At 46.3% G+C, this 23,164-nt stretch overlaps 1 protein-coding gene across 1 annotated transcript in view; it reads left to right on the forward strand.

Moving 5' to 3' along the window:
- Positions 1–23,164, forward strand: part of DIS3L2 (DIS3 like 3'-5' exoribonuclease 2) — a 378,448-nt gene that overhangs the window by 331,516 nt on the left and 23,768 nt on the right. Inside the window, exon 14 of the mRNA XM_025404797.1 lies at positions 10,570–10,649. Within this exon, the coding sequence (XP_025260582.1) occupies positions 10,570–10,649 (80 nt within the window). The remainder of the gene's footprint in view (positions 1–10,569; positions 10,650–23,164) is intronic.

Here is a 23,164-nt window from a genome sequence, read left to right on the forward strand (position 1 = left end):
TTTTAGTAGAGATGAGGTTTCACCATGTTGGCCAGGCTGGTCTTGAAGTCCTGACCTCAGGTGATCCACCTGCCTTGGCCTCCCAAAATGCTGGGATTATAAGCATAAGCCACCGCACCTGGCCCGGAAAGAGATTTTATAAGGCTATTTCTTAAGACAAAATCTGGTGAAGGGATATATTAACCCACCCTTGAGGAAGGCAGGTGCTAGAGAGCCAAGCTCATATGATCTACACACATAACTTTCTAGCCTAATCTGTTGCCAAGATAAAGTGTAGAACATCTCTGAGTGAGTGGAGAGCCTGTCACTTGGGCTACTTCTGTTCCCTTCTCTTTGCTGAGTGTTTGATCGAGGCTGTGTAGCAGTCACTGTAAAGTGGGAGGCTTCCACAAGGCCCGCAGCTTGGGTAGGACCACTGCTGAGGGCAGGACCACAAGCTTTAGAAAGCAGATAGATGGGTAACAGAATTAGTATATTCTATATGCAAGGAAATCTAGATAGCATCCTTCTCAGATGTACAACCATCTCTGTGCATTGGAAGGGGTGATAGGCAGTTCCTGCAGTCAGCACTGACACTTTCGTGTGGAAGCAGCTTTGGGTAACTCCATTACTTCAACAGTAGTTGGCCTGAAGCCCCTGAGCTCTGAGCAAAAATGGTTTGATATGGTGATGTTCCAACACAGTCACCTTCTTTGGCCATTAAAATCCTCAAAAATGCTCCAACTTTGATTAGGGTGAGGAGATTGACTACACTCTCTCTCCAGCTGGCTGCATGTGACACACGCAGACTTGCTTATCATGCTGTGTATTCACTGTTGCATATTGCTCAGGCATGTGAGAGGCAAGAACATGGCCCAGTAACTGGGCAAGTCCTGATTGGGAAGCTGCTGAAGTAAAGGTGCTCCTGTTCTGCTAAAAGAGACCCTGGGATCAGGGATGAGCTCTTCCCTGCTGGGCTCACCCAGTAATACAGGTCGTGTGGGACAGTGGTGAGCAGAACTCTCCTGCCATAGACGAGCTGGTGAGCAATGGAGTCACCTTCAGAAGAGGAGGTAGCTTGACCTGGGGGCATGAATGCTACCACCAGGCCCTTTTCTCTTGGGACTGGCTCCTTCCTACAGAGCAGCCCTCCCTGTGGGTTGACCATAGCTCCAGAGACAGACTTTTTTTCTTCTCAGAAAGTAAAACCTCAGCATTGAAGAATCCTTGTCCTGTCATTTTTAACCTTAATGAGAACAGAACAAGCCTCTGGAATAAGGTGCAGCGCAGTCAGGAGAAGTGGCTTTAAGTGAAAACACAGCTGTGGGGTTTGCAGACGGCGCTGCAGGGAGGCGTCATCCAATGGGAGCAGCCAGCCTCACTATAGACTTTCCAACACTAATGAATCGGGAACTCCATGCTGAACAGGGTTTAGTTTGATGGGTCCCTGTGCCAGCAGAAGGATGTATTTTTCTTGAAAGACCAAGGTGCCAGAAATCTCCATGATTACGTTACTGGAGCAAGGTTCTTTTTTGTGGTTTGTGAAGTTGAGCGTCAGGACTGCAGGATTCTCTTGCTCTTTCTCACTCTTATTTTTTCCAGGTCAGAACCAGAGCTTGGGGTGGGGAGGAAAATCCTGCTGAATGAGCAAGTTCTTTCTTAAAAAGCTCTCTCCAAGTCCAAAAAGACTTCAGTGGACTTAGGAGAAAGAAATTTAATACATTGCCATAGAATCGTTGTTAACCAAGTTAAAGCAAAGTCCACCGCATCTTTGTCTTATAAAAGAAAGCAAAAAGGAGATGGAAAAACGAATTGATACTTAGGAAATCCAAACCAAACAGTGAACACTAAAGAAGAAAAACTCAAGATCATCTCAGAATGTGGAGATTTTCTTCTAATCAGATTTTTCTATTAAAAACCAAGGCTGCAGGTAGAAGTAACTTTGATCTTTTAAAGTTTGCCATAAATGGCATAGCTGAAATGTTTGAACTGTGCTAGGATTTACCACTTTCAGCTTAAGGAAGAGTTGGACACTCTGCAAAACCCAGTGGACTATGAGGGGAAGAGTCAACCATGGAGAGGCTGGAGGCTTCCCAGGCCAGCCTTGACCTATGTTTGAACCTTAGTCCTAATAACTAGCAGATTGAAGCAAATTCACAGGCCTCCTGGAGAACCCATGTTGGTTTGAACTGGAGCAGTCCTGGCCAAATAACTCACACTGTACTCTTACCAGTGACCTCCCTCATTACACCCCTGTGAGGGGAGCTCTGAGCTAGCATCCTAGGTTCCCCTGCTCATTCATGGAGTAGCCTGCAGAGGAAGCTGAATGGCTGTGTCCTGCTGGGACTGTAAGTACCTTCCAGGAGATGGGCAGAGAGAGACCTGGTTGCCCGTGAGAGGTCATCTTGGAGGTATTGTGAACAAAACGGGGAATTCCTAAACTTTTAAACTCATTTTTTGCCCTTCCAAGGTCAGGCCAGGAGTTTTCCAAAGCCTCAAAACCTCTAATGTGGTATCTTCCCTAACTGATGAGTGCCTAGTGGCCCTTCGATGACGTTCTCCAAGTGTGGCTGTTTGACAAAGCTGCCCGTGTGCCTGGGCCAGCTGAAGATCTACCTGCTCAGTAGCCCGGAGGGACCCCTGGCATGCTTGCCTAGCCACACTTTCCTGTCTTGTCCCGTCACTCTTCTGGTTATTCTTATCAATGTAGCCTGGCCCACTGTCCTCACCAGGCTGGGATCCAAAGTAAGGTCACATGTCTTTTAGTAGCTACATTAAAAGACTCAGTAGACACCCCTTCTCCTGCTTACCTAGGACATTCTTTCTGCCCCTAAGTTCTCCCTGAAGTGCCATCCCCAAGCAGCAATAATCTGAGCAGCCTGAGGAAGCTGTACATAGTCCTTAGTCACTCATTCTTGTTACCCACCTGTTACCACCTGCTGGGAGGATGGCCTTGCTGTCTCCATTGTCATCCCACCCAGAGAGGTCAGAGGGGCTAAAGGAGGGCCTCTCAAAGGCCCAACAACCCCAGCGGGGCCTGCATCCCATATTTCCACAGATTCTGGGGAAGATTCTCCTCTCCCAAGGGTCCTAGTCCCTTCAACTCATCCAGGCTCCTAGAGCCCACCCACACGATTCTCTGGGACCAGTTTCCCGGGAGCCCCACCCTAGAGCAGGAGGCCTAGGTCCAAAGGGGTCCCAGTGGTAGTCTCATGCTCTGGCTGCCTGGAGCCTGCCCTCCTGTGTGACCTCAGCCTGAGCCCCTGGAAGGAGAAGGCTCTTCCATTTTCTGCCCTAGGAGGAGACTGACCTTTCCTTGTCGGGATGAAAGCCTTGCCTCTAACTGAACCCATTTGAAGGCTTCCGCCCTCTGCTGGTGGAAGCTGACAGAGCAGCCTTGTTACTGCCTCTTGGGTCCTTCCCTTCCTTCCCTCTTCACTCAATACCAGGACCATTGTGCCGTTGGAAACTGTCCACCCAGAGAAGCCTATTCCGGGGGAAAGGATTGGGTAGTGGTGAGCTCTCCTGCTTGACGTGACGCTGCCTCTGGAGAGAGAAAGACCTTGTGAAGTCTGAGTGGCTGCCATTCTTGCAGGCTGACTTCCCAAGGTGAGCTGCTCTGTGGGTGGGTCCCTGCAGGTGGTGATTAGGGCCAGAGTGCTGCTGCTGCCTGGTTCCTTGCCGTGCCTGAGAGGTAGGAAGCATCTAGTGAGCATTGCTGAGGGAAGGAGCTCGTGCCTCTTCAGGGTGCTGACAAGATGGCAACACCTGAACACTGAGTGTCTGAGCCACAGCTTGTCATTTACTGAGCAGGAGGCAGATGTGAGGCTGAATTTATTTCCTGAAGAGAAAGGAGAAATTCTTTTGAAGGGATGACACTGGACACCTGCTGTGACAGTGATAAGGACACCGAGTGCCCAGGAGACCTGGTGAAGCCACCCTCGGACTCTCTGGGGGAAATGCCTCCAGCATCCCAGCGAAGGGGAAAACAAAAGATCAGGGCCACTTGGACAGAGGAGGGACAGGCAGGAAGGGCTCCCCTGGAAGCAGGTGGAGCATGAGGAAGGGCGCAGAGGCCTGAGAGAGCCTGGCCTGCTCTGAACCCCTCAGGGAAGTGGACTGCGTAGCGGGAGTGCACGGAGCTCTGCAGGAGCGGGAGAGCGGACCTTCCCTGTCCTGTAAGACTCCTGCTGTCTGCCCTGAGTGCCTCCCTGGCTGGCACACCCTCCCGAGCACAGGCCTACCTCTTTCCATTGCTCTGTTGCTGTCCATATTTGTTCATATGAACAACCAACCTCCAGAGACCCTGGTCTGTGTTTAATTCACTTTTATATCTCCAATAGCAGGAAGCCATCAAAGGTACTAAAGAGGGAAGTGTTACCAGGCTTATGTTTCAGGAAGATAACAGCTGTGTTCTAGAAAGCGAATTAGGAGAACAGAGCCAAGGGAGTGGGGAGACACATTGTGTGTCAGTGTCCTTAGGAGAAGCATAAGCACAAATTACACAAGGGCAGTAGAGGGCCCGAAGGTGGCAGGGACCAGGCCTGCCTCCACCAAGGCGCTGGCTGCCCACGTTGTCACTTTGGAGTCTGTGTCCTCCATGACTTGGTTTCCTTCTCAGGCTGGTGACAAGCTGGTTGCAGCAGTTCTGGCCCATGTACCCAGAAGCACTCAACAAGCATCCCCTCGTACCTCATCGGCCTTGGTTGGGTCACACATCCGTTCCTGAACCAGTTTCTAGGGCCAGGAAATGCCATACTCTGATTGGCTTAGGTTTCTTATCTCAGAGCTGTCAGGTCCAGCCCTATAGCTAGAGGTTGGGTCTGCTTCCCCTGAACCCCCTAAACTGGGAAGCAGGACAGGGGAGTCAATAACTGAGTGAAAGTAGGGCATCCTTAGCAAGGAGAAATGCCTGCTAGGTATGCATCCGTGTCTGCTGCAGGAACCAGAGGGACCCATTCATTCATGTATTGAACCTTGCACATGGTAAGCACCTACACACCAGTAGGGACATACTTTGTGGAAACAGCATACCATCATCCTGGGTGAATTTCAGTCCTCATGACAGATCTCCCACCCTCATCCCTACCCAGACCCTTGGCTCTCCATTCCTTGACTTCTTTTTGGATCTTGTTTTTGACCAGCCATCTCCAAGGTCAGACACACAGCCTGCTCTCTGACCATGGCCTCGGCCCCTTCAACTCCCTTACCCAGTGACCCCCACACTCCTTTCCTTGACCCCTCAGACACTACACCCAGAGATTAGCAACATGGACCACACTTCAGCTCTGCCACTTACTTGGTAATTTGGGCCAAATACCTAATACACTCTCCTGTAACATAGAGGTAGGAACCAGCCTTGCAGGGCTGTTGCAAGGATTAAATAAGATCAGCATGAGAGATGCTTAGGACAGAGGATGTGCTTAATAAATACTAGCTCCATTCCAGACATCGGTCACCCAGCCACTTCTGTTTTCTTCCCGTCAGCCTCCTCCCCATTTATTTCCTTCCTGTTCCCCTGTAGGTCTCCTGGTCCATATGCTGCTGTATTGTATCTCCACTCCCTTACCCCCTTATTCTTTCCTCAAACCTTCCTGGCAGATAGTCAGCTTGGACCAACCTAACTTTTTTCTCGCTAATGTCTAGGTTGCTAGAAAAAAGTTAACAGTGGGACAGATGCTTACTACACAGTAACTTCAGATCCTGTGGCCTCAGGGGGATCCGAATACTCCCTGGCAATCCTTATGCTCTGCCCAAGTCAACTGTTTTTCCTATTCTCCAAAGGAGCAATTTCAAACCTTCATCACTTTCTTCAAACTCCTTCCCCCATAACACTCCCCATTCTTTGCATATTATTTGTCTCCTAAGTTTGAGGAAAGAACCCAAAAAATCATACTAGGACTTTCTAAATCCCCCCTGCCCAATCCACAGATCTCACTGTTATCCCTGCCCATCTTCGTTCCTCCTGTGGCCGAGAAAGGGGTTCCACTTTTGTGTTGGATCCAATCCCTTGTCATCTCAGAGACTTCGAATCTGCATTTCTTGCTGTCTCTCTTAATGTCTTCTTCCCCACCATCCATAGTGCCTTCTTCCTGTCAGCATTGAAACAAGTCTCCGTCATCTTTAAATACACTCCCTTCAAACACCTTCAGTATACTCCCACATCCTCTCATCCTTTCCCATTCCATTTCATGAATCTTGCCTCTTCCCTAGCACTGTCTAATTTGCTAAAAGAGTTGTATTCACTCATGATCGCCATTTCCTGGCTTTCTACTCGTTTTTCAACCTGTCACCCCGATCTCTGCTCCCAGCACTCCCTGCAAGAGTCTTTTCTGATAGAGCCAAAGGATTCCTTGTTTGGGAACATTCTCTGTTACTTGACCTCTTAGAAGGATTTAATGCTGCTAACTACGCCTTCCTTGAGGCATGTTCTCCCCTTGGCTTCTATAATGTCAGAACTCAGAACTCCATAGCCACTCCCTAGTTTCTGTTGTCCAGCTCTTAAATGCAGGTGTTTCTCAGGATTCTATCCAGGACCCTCTTATCCCTCCAGGTTACAATCTTGCTTGTAAACTTCAGAACTGTATATTCAGCAGCCTACTGGCCATCTCCACTAGATGCCTCTCAGGTATATTAGAATCAGCAGTCTCAAACTGAACTCAAACTCTCCTCCCAAACCTGTTGTTCTTCCTTGTCAGGGTGAGTAGCAATAGCATCTGCCCTGCAGCCTGAGCCAGACAATCCTGAACACTATTGTTGACGCTTCTGTCTCTCACTGACTTTATCTCCAGACCATCACCAAGTCCTGTAATGCTGGTGAGGTGAAAGGAGCGTGGATTTTGGTTAAAATTCCAGTTCTAATTGTAGTTTGCACAAACTACTTAACCTTTCTCAGCCTCAAGTTCCTCATTTGTTTAAAGGAAGTAGCAATACCTAATTTAAGTGGTTGTTGTCAGGATAAAGGAAAGCCTTTACTTGGTAGGTGATATGGTTTGGCTCTGTGTCCCCACCCAAATCTCACCTTGAATTTTAGTAATCCCCACATGTTGTGGGAGGGACCCAGTGGGAAGTAATTCAATCATGGGGGTGGGCTTTTCCTGTGCTGTTCTCGTGATAGTGGATAAGTCTCACAAGATCTGATGGTTTTATAAATGGGAGTTTCCCTGCACAAGACCTCTTGCCTCTCGCCACGTAAGACTTGCCTTTGCTTCTCCTTTGCCTTCCACCATGATTGTGAGGCCTCCCCAGCCATGCGGAACTGTGAGTCCATTAAACCTCTCCTTTATAAATTACCCAGTCTCAGGTATGTATTTATTAGCAGTGTGAGAACAGACTAATACAGTAGGCATTCAATAAATGTGAGTCCTCCATTCAGTAAACATGACTGCTCTTCTGTTCCAGTCCTCTCTCTCCCCAACCCCATCACCACCTCTGCTGACTTGCCTTATTGTTGAATTGGTGTGTACATAGTTTCCTGACTTTGAGAATCCCCCTGCAATTAGATTTCCCATTGTTCCTTCATGACTAAGGACTAAGTGCTGGTCACCACAGCATTGAGTGCAGTCTGGGAGGCAGATTCCAGCTATCACTGCCACATAGTTAGATGTGTACGTACTTCCAAGTCTTGTCTCTTAGCTGTCTCCTATGCCACTGCACCTCCGTAAGCTAAATCCTCATCATCTCATTTGGGTACTGCAGCAGCCCCTCTGAGGCCTTTCTCCACGCCCTCTCTCACTTCAGTCCTTCTCTGCCTGACCATCATAGCTGGTCTTTCTGCCCTGAAACCTGCCATGGCTTCTCTCTTCTGGCGAAGTGAAGTCCACACACTGCTACGTGCAGCCTGCCTTGCCAGCTCATCTCCCTTGCGTGCCTGTGCCAGCTCAGTGGCTAAGTCCTCTCTGACCCAGTGTCAGTTTTCATGATGAGGGAGCAAGAAGGATGCTTAGATACTGGTTGAGAAGCTGAATACTGTACTTCTTGGGTCTAGTGGCCAGTAGGACAGGCATAAGACACTTAGCTAAGACCAGCTGTCCAGAAAACAGGGACCAAAAGACACAGGAAACCCAGGAGGACTTAGAATTCTGTAAGAATCACCAGTCATAAAATAAGGAGGAAAACCGATTAGTCTTCTGTCATAGCAATGTATGCTTATGAAGAATTTGGAAAATGCAAAGAAAGTAATCACCTGGAACCTCTCACCTAGTGATAGGCACTGTTGCTATTTCAGTATGTTCCTTCCAAGTCTTTTTTTTTCCCCCCCGAGGCAGACTCTCACTATGTCACCCAGGCTGGAGTGCAGTGGCACAATCTTGGCTCACTGCAACCTCCACCCCCCAGGTTCAAATGATTCTTGTGTCTCAGCCTCCCAAGTATCTGGGACTACAGGTGCTTGCCACCACACCCAGCTAATTTTTTGTGTTTAAGTAGAGATGGGGTTTTACCATGTTGCCCAGCCTGGTCTCCTGAGCTCAGGCAATCCACCCGCCTCGGCCTCCCAAAGTGCTAGGATTAGAGGCATGAGCCACCGCATCTGGCCTCAGTCTTTCTTCTAGGAAGTCTTTGTCCTTTTTTACACAGTCTTCATGGTACACTGTATAATCAAGTGTACATCCTGCTTTATCTCGTCTGTCCAACGTATTTTTCCTGGGTTAGTAAAATTTCTGCCTAAGCCATGTAACGACTGCTTGCTATTCCACATGTGACTATAGGATAGTTTCTTTAACCTTTTGCTATTGCTGGACTTTTTAGTCTTTCCAATAAATAACACTAGGGGGGAGAGACAGTTTTGCGAATAAAACTTTTCTTCCTACATTTCTGATAATTTTTCTAAGCTATAAATTTATAACTTAAATCCCTGAGTCAAATGATATGAAAATTTCTAAGCAGTGCAGACTCAAAAGGGACAGAATGAATATAGACCGGACCTCAGCTGCAAAGAGAGAGGTAAAGAGAAAAGGGTTGTAACTAACAGATTCTTTTAAAATTATTTTTTACTTCACAAAGGAGAGGGCTGGGAAGATTCAAGTGGTGCTCTGTAGGGAAAACATGCCTTTGAATTGAGTTCCTGGCTTCATGATGGTCGAGAAGGGCTTGTTTCTGCTTTTGTGTTTTCATCTGGGTCAGTTAGAGGACAAACCATTCCTATGAGTTCCTTTCCCACTAAGGAAGAGAAAAATCATCCAGTATATAATGATGCAGATCGTTAGCTGTGTTCACAGCCTTGTAGTTTAAAAAATATATATATATATAATAATGTATCCTCCTAATGTGCAGTTAATTTTAGTTAAAATTTCCCTAGTGCTTTAAAAACCCGGTGAATTTATAAACATAGTAACTGGCTTGCATTTGGAACGTTCAAGCTGTCATAACCAGCTGGCTGTAGCAGGGCATGCTGCACCTCCTTGCGCTCTGTTGGGAGTTCAGCACTCACCTGAGCACTGCCCTCTTGAATCCAGAAAGAAACCAAGACCTTCCCAGAGTTCCTGTTCCTAATTTTCCGTAACTGAAGAAAGCTAATGAGTGTCTCAAAGTTAACATGTCCAAAGTCAAACCTTTGACTCCCTGTCAGTCCCCAAATTCAGTCTTTCTCTCAGCAGTGGATCAGCCACCTGACTGGTGATTCAGATTCAAAAGTTTGAACTGTCCTTGATTTCTTCCTTTCTTTCCTTGCCACTGCCAACATCACATCCACCAGCATATCCTGTTGATTCAGCTTCTAACATATACCTCAAATTGTCCATTTCTCTTACTCTATCCCAGCTCCCCTGGCCACTCCCCTAACTCTGGAGTGGCTGCCTCCTGCAGGATGTTGCTTCTACTCTGTGGTCTGTGGTCTGCAGACTGCACTGTAGCCAGAGGGATCTTGCCGAAATAGAATTCTGATTACGTCGTCTACTCTTTCTTTGTCTCTTCTTCGCTGTTAAGGTAAAGGCCAGAAATTCCAGTGTGGCCAAGAAGGTCCTCCCCAGAGCCACCCACCGCGTCCCTGGATCTATCAGGGCCCAACTTCACCAGCCATCCTGCAGCTCCTACCCCAGGGCTTCTGCACTCAACTGTGCTGTCTCCCCAGGAGAACCCTCTGCACTCCCCTCCCTCCTCCTCCTGATTCAGAGGAGCCTTCCCTTCTACCCATTCTATCCAGGTCAGGCTCTTTACTTTCATAGAAACATGGGGATTTTTTCTTGCTTCAGAGAGCCTATTTTAATTTGAAGTTCTGCACATGTATACACATTCATTGGTGTGATCCTTTGATTGCCATCAGTCTTCTCTGCTAGGCAGTGAGACCCATGAAAAGGGTCTGCTGTCACTGTTCTTTCCCTCTCAGCTAGCTCATGTCTAGCACAAGGTAGGTGCTTAATAAATGTATTGGTTGCATGCTGAATGAACGAGTAGAGTCCTGCTGACAGTTGTCATTGATGGATGGGGTCCTTGTAAGGTGTGGGCTCTTCCCAGAGCGGGCAGGCCCAAGTTTTCCACAACACATTGACTTGAGGGAGTGTGACTTTGTTTGATTTTATTTTTTTCATTTCAGCTATTGGAGCGAATAGAGCATGCTGCCTAAAACTTATTTTTTCTTCTCTCTCTGTTCAGCTAAAGCTTGCTTTCACTCTGGACCACGAGACCGGATTGCCTCAAGGATGTCATATCTATGAGTACCGTGACAGCAACAAGTAAGCCACTCAGTGGGAAAGAGTGTCACTTCACATGTGTGTAGCAGTGGTGCCTGTGGGCTTTCTGACACTGAGCTTCCATTGCTAAGTGGTCATCAGGAAGGGAATACACCTTTTACTACTATACTAGAAAATAGCGGACAGAGAAATATTCTTCTTGTAAGATCTCTTTGCCCCTAAGTATAGAACTTGGGGCACTTGTAGAGGAGCAGTTGTGGTGTGTTAGAAGTAGATGTTGAAGCAGACCTTCTTTCAAGGCTTCAGATGTACCCCAGACACTCTCTACTCTTGGTCTCCAATCATGTGCCTGCTTGTTTGGTTCACTGTGTGACTTTGGCTTTGTTGCAGTTCTCAGTCACTGTCTATACTTAGGTTTATGGGTTTTGTTGTGATTATCTTCCTTGTGTATTTTATATTAATAGTTGGGAGATTTCTGAGTACTTACAGAGATTTAAATTGGTGGCCTTGTTGGAAAGGTGGCACCTTGCGTAATTTCATAGCACCTCCTTTCCACATCATAGAATGCCTCCTTTTTTTTGGACAGGGTCTTACTCTGTCACCCAGACTAGAGTGCAGTGATAGAATCATGGCTCACTGCAGCCCGAAACTCCTGGGCTCAAGTGATCCTCCCACCTCAGTTTCCCGAGTACCTGGGACTACAGGTGCATGCCACCATGCCCAGCTAATTTTTCTAAAGTTTTAGTAGATACAGGTCTCCCTATGTTGCCCAGGTTGGTCTTGAACTCCTGAGCTCAAGCGATCCTCCCACCTCGGCCTCCCAAAGTGCTGGGATTACAAGTATGAGCCACTGCACCCAGCCACAGACTGCCTTCTTGACTGTGTATTTTTGTTTGTGAGACAGTGAAAGTGGTGGTGAGTGAGGCACAGGGAATGTGCCCCAATGATGACAATGATGGTAATGACGGCAGCTACCATTGAGCACCTCCTATGTGTTAGGCACAGTACTGGGGACTTCACATTTGTTATCTCATTTAATCTTCATAACAACCCCGGGTGTGTTATTTTATTATTGTCATATTTGCAGAAGCTAAGGTCTAGGGAACTAAAGTAATTCACTCAGGGTAACTTGCCACAGCTGTGAGAAGCAGAGTCAACATTACCGTGTTTACTCTGGGGAGAGAATAGATGGAAAACAATTGACCCATATTGCCACTTAGAAACTCCAGTCAGTGACAAGAGCAGTCCCAACCTGGGTTTAAAGAGAATGTACTCTGGTCTCATCGTCTAAATATCCAGGCTGTTTAATTTCATCCAGTAGAAGGAAACAAATAGGCACATGCCAGTAGAACCATCTATGACCTTCCAAAAGAGAAATCGGTGCCTTCCTCGAGACCTCTGGCGCTGTTTTGGGTGGAAGAGAGGCTAATGGGTGCCCTCATTACCACATCTCCACTGGGATTACCTTCAAGATGTGGTGACTCTTTGTAATTTATCTTTAGGAGAATGCCATAGTAACTGGTGTGTACCCCTAATTAATCATAGGAAGGATTGACCAGACATCCTTTAACACTTCTGGCTGGACTCTCTGCTCTTTGGGAAAAGGTTGCAGAGTTTTTATTCAATGGGAGAAGGGCACCAACTCTCTGTCCTTTAAGTTTATGTCTTAGCTGTTCACATATCCAGTGGCAACAACTTATATTGTCTTTGACTGTGAGAAGAGAAAATAGCCTAGCTCCTTTTTTTTTTTTTTTTTTAATAGAAACAGTGTGTCATGATGTTTCCTAGGCTAGTCTTGAACTCCTAAACTCAAGCCATCCTCTTCCCTCAGCCTTCCAAAGTGCTGAGGTTATAGGTGTGAGTCATCATGCCCAGCCTAGCTCTGTGTCTTGGTCTATCCATAGCTCCTAGCATATTACCAGATCAAGCAATGTAAGAAGATAACTTAGGGTTTATAAATATGAATAAGTTTTGGCCCCCAAAGACCTATAAAAGAAAGTATTTGTGTAGGAAATCGGATACGAGCCATGATCTAGAAAAGTATGGTGATCAAATGCTTTGGTGACTGCTCTCTCTGGTTCTCTCTTGCTTGTATTAGAGTCAGTCTTAGGGTTCATTCTCAATCCTTAGACAACTTTCTTAACCTCTCTGAGTCTCTAGTTTCTTTTTCTTTTCTTTTCTTTTTTTTTTTCTGTTTTTTGAGACAGAGTCTTGCTTTTGTCGCCCAGCCTGGAATGCAATTGCATGATCTCGGCTTACTGCAACCTCCACCTCCAGGGTTCAAGTGATTCTCCAGCCTCAGCCTCCTGAATAGCCAGGATTACAGGTGCCCGCCACCACACCTAGCTAATTTTTGTATTTTTAGTAGAGACGGGGTTTCACCATGTTGGCGAGGCTGGTCTTGAACTCCTGACCTAGGTGATCCACCTGCCTTGGCCCCCCAAAGTGCTAGGATTATAGTCATGAGCCACCGTGCCCAGCCTGAGCCTCCAGTTTCTTCATCTGTTCAAAATAGTAGGATTAATAATACCTCTCTGGCAGGGTTGCATGAGGCTGTCTGGCCGTGATGTCATGTTGAAGTGTGTCATCACCAATCTCACATATAGAATGCCCATAGGAAGTGTTGGTTGCCTCTTCTTCCCAAAGAGAAAAACCAGCTCATGACTTCCATTTTCCCAGAAAGTCTTCTGCTAACAGTGTGCTTATGAGGGAAGAGGCTGGTGTGCCTGCCATTCACAGCCTTCAGTTGTGTACGATGCTCTGTCAAAGGCAGACTCTTCTCCTCACTCATGAGTTGTGAAGCACGGGGGACCCCAAAATCCTGACTATGACTTCTCATCTCCCCCAGACCCTTCCCTGTCTGTATTCCTCTGTTTCCATTTTGGGTCATTTTCCCTCCAATGCCTGAATCCAAATATTGGCATAATAGTGGCATTTAGAAAATGAAGATACTCAGCCCAGTCCCTCAAGGGTTCCATGTTGTCTCAGGCCAAGTAACGTGAAGACAACACCAGCAGAGAGAGGAAATTCTACAGATGAAAAAGCTTGCTTGAATATTAGTTTGGTACAACTGATTATTGAAACGATTGCTTTTCCCTTTTGGGTATTCCCTGCAGTACAATTTGTAATCATTTTAACATTCATCTCTGTCTGCCAAATTCAATCCATCAGCAAAAAAAGTTGTTCTGAATAAGTGCTGAGGCTGTTGGATGGTTCTCCCAAATAGTCTTTCCTTTCAAATGGAATGGCCCGGAAAATGGGCTCTCCATTTTTATATTTTCTGGATTCTCTTATCAGCCCTCGATTAACGGGATTCAGTATCAAAAGCAGGTCAAGTTTTCTGCAACAGAGAAGAAGGTGGCCCTCAGGTCCATGGGTGGTGCCTGATAGTTTTGATCCTTGGCTCTATGTCATCCTGTTCTCCTTTCACATAAAGGGGCTAATCTCTGCATCTGGGGTCCAGGCAGAACAGTCCCTACGACTTGTTCATCTTGGATGGGACTTGGACCCTGCCTTCTCTAAGGCTAGGGGCACAGCTCTCGGTTTAACATTCTTAAAGCTCTGAGGTCATTAGAAGAAAGAGAGAAGCTGTCCTATTGTGCCTTGGGTTCAACTAGGAAAGCTCTCCACCTTGAATTATTCTGTCAGCCTCCCAAAAGCTATTCCAATCTGCATCTAAGAGGTGTGAGGCCTCACGCCCCCTGGCAGACGCCACCAGTCACCACCCGTGGACCCAAGGGCCACCTTTTTTTTCCTCTGTTGCAGAAAACTTTACCTGTCTTTAACACTGAATCCAGTTAATCAAGGAGTGATTGACAGTCATTTTTGTCAAATTGAAGTTTGGAGATCTCTTGATCTAGGGCAAGGAACAAGGCCTTCAAGAGTGAAGAAGTGATTTGTGAGAATTCAGCTACACATTTATGAAGCCCCTGCTTTGTACAGTGTGTTACATGGGGGAGGCAAAGATACGTTAGACCCAGTGCATGCCCTCAGGGTTTGTATAAGTAGCAAAGCACACTCGAGCACCCTGTAGGGATGATGTGCACTTTGGCAGTGGTAGGAATCGAGTGCTGTGGCAACAACAATGAGGAAAGTGAATGCTTCTGACTTTGTAGTTACTGTATGGATGGTGGTGACCTTCACAGACAAGGAGCTTTGTCAGAAGGCTTCTTTCTCTCCATCCCCACTGCCACCCTCCTTCTCACTGCCAGGACTGTAGAGCTGCTTTGCAAGCTGTTCTTCCTGCTGTTAACTGGTCGGCCTCCGGGCTGTCCTCTCTGCAGCCTGAGTGAGTGTGCGTGTCTTTTCCTTCTGGTTGCTTTTTAGGCCTTATTTTTGTCTTTTTGTTCTGCAGTTTTACTACATTATGTCTGAGTGGATTCACTTTTATTTATATTGTTTAGGACTCAATATAGTTCTCATTTAGACATTTTTACCTATTATCTTTGATTCTCTCTAATCTCTCCTTCTGGAACTTGTTAGAAACCCACCATCTTATTTCATCTTTCCTCTCTTTTCTATTTCCGTATCTGTTAGTGCTGCATTTTAGGAAACTTCCGCAGAAGTGTCTGTCACTTTATTCTCCTTGTAGCAGTTTACTATCTGCTGTTTAATAACCCTTCCCAATATGAATGTTTTTATTTTATTTTATTTTATTTTATTTATTTTTTGAGATGAAGTCTCACTCTGTCACGCAGGTTGGAGTGTAGTGTCGCAAACTCATCCCACTGCAACCTACACCTCCTGGGTTCAAGTGATTCTCCTGCCTCAGCCTCCTAAGTAGCTGGGATTACAGGCGTGCGCCACCACGCGGGGCTAATTTTTTTGTATTTTTAGTAGAGACGGGATTTCGCCACATTGGCCAGGCTGGTCTCGAACTCCTGACCTCAGGTGATCTGCCCAACTCAGCCTCCCAAAGTGCTGGGTTTACAGGCGTGAGCTACCACACCTGGCCTAATGTTTGGTTTTTATATTTAATTTTCAGAAGTTCCATTTCGTGCTTTTGAAAATCAGCCTATTATTATTAATTAATTTTTTTGTGTCCTAGTCTTCTGTTATGATTTCTATTCTTTCTTTTATCTCCCTAATTATTTTGATTGTATTTATTTTATAGCCTCTTCCCAGTTGTTTGAAGATTTTTAGTTCTAGTTCCAAGAGTACCAGTTCTCTTATTTCTTATGTCTATTGACTCACTCTTCTGTGGTTCATTTTCTCTTGCAATTTGTTTTTTATCATAAGATCGTCTTAGGCTGTACGTGGTGGCTCACGCCTGTAATCCCAGCACTTTGGGAGGCCAAGGCGAAAGGATCACCTGAAGTCAGGAGTTCGAGATCAGCCTGGCCAACATGGTGAAACCCTGTATCTACTAAAAATATGCAAATTAGCTGAGCGTGATGGCACACGCCTGTAAGACCAGCTACCCGGGAGGCTGAGGCAGGAGAGTCACTTGAGCCCAGGAGGCAGAGGTTGCAGTGAGCCGAGATGGTGCCATTGCACTCCAGCCTGGGTGACAGAACAAGACTCCATCTCAAAAAAAGAAAAAAAAGAAAAAAAAAAAAAAGAATCTCAAGTAGGGATTGTGTTTAGTGGGAGTTCCACATACTGTGGGTTATGGATGTGTTATCTCATCACTTTTGCATGTGTTCTGCCAAGACCCAGGGAGGTTCATAGGCCTGCTAGTTTGGATGTTAACTCCTTGTCTTAGGAGTCTCACCTCCTGGGTAGCTGGACTCCTCACCCAAGTGCCGTGTGGGCTTGGCCTCTCTATTTCTCATAGGAGATGCCTCTGTTCTGTGCCACATACGGACTTTCCTCTGCTCTGTGAGAAAGGTCTTCCTGGTTCTTTGTTCAAAGACTAACAGCCCCCAGGATCCTGGCTTTATGTGGGGATCTCAGTTCCAGTTCCATGGCCAGGTCTTCTGCCTCCTGCGTGCATTAAAATCTTAGCTCCTGTAACTGTATCAACATCTGATACTCCTAGCCCCCAGTTGCCATGGTAAAAATTACAGCTCTGACTTAATTTTTTTTTTCACTTCAAGCACCTGAGAATTTTCCCATTATTCTTCTATACTCAATAATATATTTAAATTATTCTTTTGGTATATTTTATCTATAATTTCTCTGTGTTTGTGTTGGGAAGGAGGTCCACATCAGTTCAGTCTCCCATCTTGTCAGAACCGGATATCTGAATAAACTTAAAAATGGTCACTCATTTAGCAAGTGTATAGAGAGTATCTGCTGCATACCTGTATAGTTCTAGGCCTTGGGGCCATGGAGCTGAATAAACGGTGATGCTGTCAACAGAGGCCCATTCGCCAGTGGAAGGGAGTGGGCACTCCTCAGCAGCAAGGCAGCCCTGTGTTCCCACCCCACCTGCCTGCCATACAGACCCATTCTGTCTTCCTGCCCTGGCACCCTACATGCTGTCTGTACCAGATTACCTCACACTCCTGCGTACAACTTGTCCCTGTATGCTCATGCCATTTCCTGCTTCTTAGAACATCTGTCTTTCCCAGAACCTCCTGTCCACCCATCTAGGTAACCTCTGCTTCTCCTTCCACTCTCAGCTAGGTATTTCTTCTCTGGGAAGACATTCCACGCCCCTCACAGGCACCACCAAAGCTGGGTCAGGTGTGCCTTCCCTGTGGCCCTGTGCCATGCCCGTCTGCTCTCTGTCAGCTCTTAGCACTGTGCCTTTCAGCTGTGGGTTTACTTGTTGACTTCCTCCACTGGGCTGATGCTTTTGAGGTCAAGGTCTTGTTTTTTTCATTTCAGTACCCACAGTGCCTAGTCCACTACCTGGCAAATAATGCTTGATGAAGGGAAGGCGGGGGACCTGATTTAGTCCTTTAGGAAGGGAGGAGCGTGGCTACAGGGAAGTCAAACTTCTTTCCAGCTTTGTCTTTTCATTTGCTGTAGGATTACGATGATTAAATTACACGTGACATCAGGGAAACTGTCTCCATGGATAGCTCTGAATTCTGAAGAGCTAACATAGAGAAAAGAGAAGCTGTAAAAATGTGGCTTAACTCTAAATGTAGTGGTAATTACAGTCACTTATATCAGTTTCTTACCATTTTCTGCTGGGTACTGAAGCACAGTGATAGCTATGAAGAGCATTAAACATGTCGGGTGAACTTGTGGAAGCTGCATTCAATCGCAAGGCTATACTCTTGCTCATGATGTCTAGACTTTATGATCCATATACCATAATCATGATGGGAGCTACCATCTTCTGAGTGCCCGCAGACACCAGGCAAGGGGCTTACCCAGGTTATTTCTAGTCTAAAACCATTCAAGAAGAATATTCACAATAAAAAATAGAAATAAAACCAGTGAGAGTCTGAGAGGTTTTATTATTTTCACAATTTTACAGAATAAAAAATAAAAACAAACCAAGACTGAAGAATCTGAAGAGGCTCACCTGCCAAGGCCACAGAGGTCAAGGGCAGAACCTGGCTTCTGCCTCAGTTGTGGCAAATTCTAAAGCCTGTGCTGTGCCTTCATGACACCTGCCTTTTTCTCCACACCAGGAAGCTGCAGGGATGCTGATTCCAGCCTTGTCTAAGCAGGCCTGCTTGGGAAGGCTGGCTGGGAAATCCTGGGATTTCCAGTCCCTGTGAACCCCAGGTTAGGTGGGCAGCTTCTGACTTGTCATCAGAGTTCTGGATTAGGCCAGTCACACTGCTTGGCAGGTCACCATCCACTCGGTGGTATGTGGTGTGGCTGTGTCAGTTATAAAGACCTCATAGTTTGGGGGGTGCAGTTGCCCTGAGTACCTGCCTGAGTGGCCCTTGTAGTAGACCCTGGCAGGCCCAGGCCCTGGCTTTGGGGTGCCTGCTCCTCTGCCTTGCTGGCAGTTGTGCCTCACTTTGTCCAGGCAGTGAGGCCAGCAGCTGCTGTCCCTGCGGACCTCTCAGAGCCTCCTTGACACTCACAGCCGGGTCCTCCACCTTACTCCAGTCTTACTCTTAGAACAGGTTAGTTTGCTAAACTAAACAAGAGAAAATCTTTCATTTTTCCTGCCCAGCTACCTGACTCATTTTGGGGCCTTGAAATACCTGTCATTAAACTGACTAGCTGGCCTCTAGACGTGTGAGAGAGCTACACTGTGGGACTGATTTCCCTGTGCCGAAGGGTCTGCTGCATTCATGAGCCTGCCTTGAAGGACAGTACTCCTTGCACCTTCCAGAGGATAGGGCAGTTCTGGGCTGCACATCTTCCCCCCAGCCCACGGGCACCTGGTAGCTCAGGTCACTGTAAGGACACCTGGATTCTCTTCCCCAGCGCCCGAGCACATAGTTCTTTCTGCTTGCCAACATGCCCCCTGCCCATGGGGGGGCCTGCTCGGCATCCCCCGGGGTCTCAGAACACGCTCTCTAGACACAATAGAGTTAGAGAACCAACCCTAAAACCACACTGCGGTTCTCTGTCTCTTGTTTTGTGTTTATCATGGAGGATGTGATGGGTTCGTTCAGGTGCTCTGACAAGTGGACACCAAGTAGGATTAATGTATGAGAGATGTGTTGGGGCAAGGCCTGTGACGGATGAGGGGAGGAAACAGGGGCAGACCCAGGGCTTCCTTCACCTTACAGCAACCAGCCCTAGTAGACAATGTGCATCCCAGGGCTTTCCCGTGCTGGCATTATCACAGTGACTCAGGACCTTCTTCCCAGGTCACTGCTGGTGAGTCTTTGAGCAGCTAAGCCACCACTTTGTACAGGGCCTGTCCCTGCCCACACACCACTCAGAAGAGCGTCCCCTTTGCCCCCTAGGTATTGAGCGAGCCACTCCCCAGACTCCATCTTTCTGCCTGTTTCCTCAGAACCACTCCTGTCCCACTTGTGTCAGTTCAGATCTGCAGAGAAGCAGATGCTGAGATGGGATTAGATATCGAGAAACACATGGAGGAAGATGCCTGTGAAGGATGAAAGGGGAGAGAGCAGCAGAAGGCAGAGGGAACCTTCAGACCTCGACACAAGTCTGGCCCTTGTGAAGGAATTTGGGAAGGAAGGAGGGCTGGGTAGGGAGTCTCAGGCTATGGCCCAGGTTTTTTTGTTCAGTTTTGTTTTTTTGAGATAGGATCTCATGTTGCCCGAGCTGGTCTCAATCTCATGGGCTTAGGTAGATCCTCCCACCTCAGCACCCCACCGGCTAGGATTCCAGGCCCGCACAATGGCTGCCACCTGCAGTACAGTTTCAAGGTTCACTGACGGAAAGTCCTCAAACCAAAGCCAAAGTTGCCTGCTGGAGGATCCTGACATCTTGCAGGACCTGGCCTGCCTTAGGACCCTGGAGGCATGCTCACAGGAAGTGTGGCTTCAGGGCAGATGCAGTGGTGGATCAGAGCCCTTGCAGTTGGGGACATTGTCAGTAGTAGATCTCAGTGATGCCTCTTCCTGGCTGCTGCCCTTGAGGAGGGGACAGAGTAGGATGTTCCTGGATGATGTTTAATTAGTTTCCCCTCTGCTTGGTTCTTTGCCTTTTCCTTCATCCTGAATAAGCAGAGGAAATATTTCCCAGCAGCCCTGACAACTTCAAACCAGCACCAACACTTCTCAGTACTTTGGAAATGACACTTTCTGTCTGCACCTTGGAACTGATGCCAGCTCCTGAGGCTAAGCAGCAGTGTTACCTAACAGCCATTCATTGCAGAGGGCAAGAGCCTCCAGGCCTCCCAGACACTGCCAGGTTAGCTTGAAGAAGGCCTTTCTTGTTCCTGATGAAGCCTTAGTTTAGGAGAAAAAGGAGCTTGAAATCAAGAGAGAGGAGGGGTTTGGGGGAAGTTGGAAGTGACGCAGCCAGAGAGGTGCCAGGAGTGAGCTCATGGGCGCAAGCCTGCAGCTGTATTGTGCACGTGGGAGTCAGCCACTCACAGTGCAGGTGTGAGCTCACTGTTCCACCACAGCCATTAGTGTTTGGCACCAGCACGATGCAGGCACAACTCCTGTTTCCACTGCTGGATTCGGGTAGTGTTCAGCGAAGGGAGTGTCTCTCCACTGTCCACCTACGCAGAGGGATGGCCGTGGCTCTTTATGCTCTGCTCTCTTCTCACCTCACTCCATGTAGCAGCAATCAGGATATTTTGTCTGCCAACATTCATTTAACCTCAGTTTTGTCTACAGGAAGAGGAGAAGAGGGTATGAACACTCCCGTTCTAGAGAGAGAGAAACGGATGCCCTGATAGGTGCCCTGTGCAAGGTCAAGCTGTACATGAGAGGACCTGGATACTACCCCAGCTATCTGATGCAAGCAGGTGTGGGGCCCTAGAACAACTACACATAAGTGGCACTGAGTTGCCCATGGGTCCAGGAGCGGGGAGGGCAGCAAGGCCTGGGGTAGCACAGCTGCCTCCTGTATTTCTGCGCACACCTCTGGAGTGACAGTCTCCTGCACATGGAATCTGAACCACAAGGGGCCAGGACAAGGAGGAGCTCTTTTTCAGCTGTGTTGCGTCAGTGCCTATTCCCCACTTGCTGGGAGAACCAGGGAGGGACAGAGTCTGGAGTCACATTTTATAGCACTCAGTTGCCTCGGCAGAGGTTTCCCATGCTGCTGAGCTATGGTGCTCAGGACCCTTTGTAGAAATCACTAGATCTTCGACTCTTGCTGGCTTTCTGAGGCCAGAACTGATGCAAGCAAAGAAATGTGGGAGCCGCAAAAATCGGCAGATTGTGCTGGCCACAGACCAGTCGCATACATCAGTGTACACACGCAGGAACACCCGTCCATGTCTAGCATATAGTGTGACTTATGCATTCTGCTATTTTTTCCTATAGTGCACAGACTGGAAAGTAGGTTTTTATAATAAGCTTACTTTGTAAAACTTATTTCTGAATTATGACATGCGTAGAGAAAAGTACACAAATTATGAGCATCTAGTTCAAGGAAATTGTTAGAAAATGAACACATCCGTGTCAAGAAATAGAACATGGCCAAGTGCAGTGGCTCACACCTATAATCCCAGCACTTTGGGAGGCCAAGGCAGGAGGATTGCTTGGAGCCCAGGGGTATGACATCAGCCCAGGCAGTGTAATGACAATTAACGAACAAATTTTTATTAAAAAATAAATAACAAATAGAATATTTCAGCCTCCAGGAGCCTCCCATGTGCCCCTCACTCCTCCCAAAAGGATACCACCATTGTAACTTCTAACAATATAGGTTGGTTTTGCCTGGCTTTGAACTTCATATAAATGAAATTATTTACTATATTCTCTTTTGTGCCCAGCTTTTCTCTTTCAGCATTATGTTTGTGAGAATTCATCTTTGCTGTTGCATCTATAGTCCATTCATCAATTTATCAAATCTGCATTTGTTCAGTCAACATTTGTATTGTTTCCATTTTGGGGTTATTATAAATCTGCTTGTACATGTCTTTTGGTGCACATATGCATGTGTTGCTTTTGAGTATATAGTAGGAATGAAATTGCTGAATCATATGTAATTTAACAAGCAATGTGTGAGAGCTCATCTGTTTATTGGCCATTCAGTAGAGTGCCTTTTCAAATTTCTTGCCTATTTTTCTACTGGGTTTTCTGTTTTTCTTCTTGATTTATAGTCCTGTGTATTCTGGATATCAGTTCTTTGTTGCTTATACATGTTGCAAATATCTTCCACTGTGTAGTTTGCTCTTTTACTGTCTCTGGTGTTATTTTAATGAACAGAAGTGCTTAATTTAAATGAAGTTCAATATGTCGATCTTTTTTATTATGGTTAAATGCTTTTTGTATCCCACTTAAGAAATCTTTGTTTATATTCTAAAAGAATCTACTTAGAATTGATTTTTGAAAATGGTACAGCAAGTTTATTTTTTCCTATGGGTATCTGTTGACCTCACATCATTTTTTGAAAATACTTTCCCATACCTTAGCACTGCCACCTTTGTCAAAAACGAAGTACCCATATGCACAGGTCTGTTTCTGCTCTGCATTCTGTGTCACTGGTTTATATATCTATTCTTGTACCAATACCACACTGTCTTAATGTTTGTATAAAAATCTTGATATCTAGTAGGGCTAGACTTTCCAACTTGGACTTTTTCTATAAAGAGCACCTATGCTATTCTTGGCCCATTCCATTTCCATATAGATTTTAGAATCAGATTGTCAGTTGCCACATACATGCACACAAACTTACTAGGATTTATATTGAGATTGCTTTGAATCCATACGTCAATTTGGGAAAAATCAACACTTTTATGATAATGAGTCTTCACAAACATGGTACCTCCCTCTATTTAGAGCTTCTTTAATTTTTCTCAATATAATTTTCTGTTAGAGATCTTGTTCATGTTTCATTAGATTTACTCCTAGGTATTTGATTTGTGGTACTATTTTAAATGGTATTTGTAAATTTAATTTTCTCTTTGTTGCTAATACAAGGAAACAGTTTATTTTTGTTGACCTTGTTGTCATCAATGACTTTCCTAAATATATTTATTAGGTTCAAATAATTTGTAGTTTTTTTCATAACAGTATTTCAGTTCAGTGTAGATGCTTTTTTATTTCCAACATACCTCATCATGTCGTCTGCAAATAATGACAGTTTTACTTTTT

Source organism: Theropithecus gelada, chromosome 12, assembly GCF_003255815.1.
Source record: "Theropithecus gelada isolate Dixy chromosome 12, Tgel_1.0, whole genome shotgun sequence".
Taxonomy (NCBI): domain Eukaryota; kingdom Metazoa; phylum Chordata; class Mammalia; order Primates; family Cercopithecidae; genus Theropithecus; species Theropithecus gelada.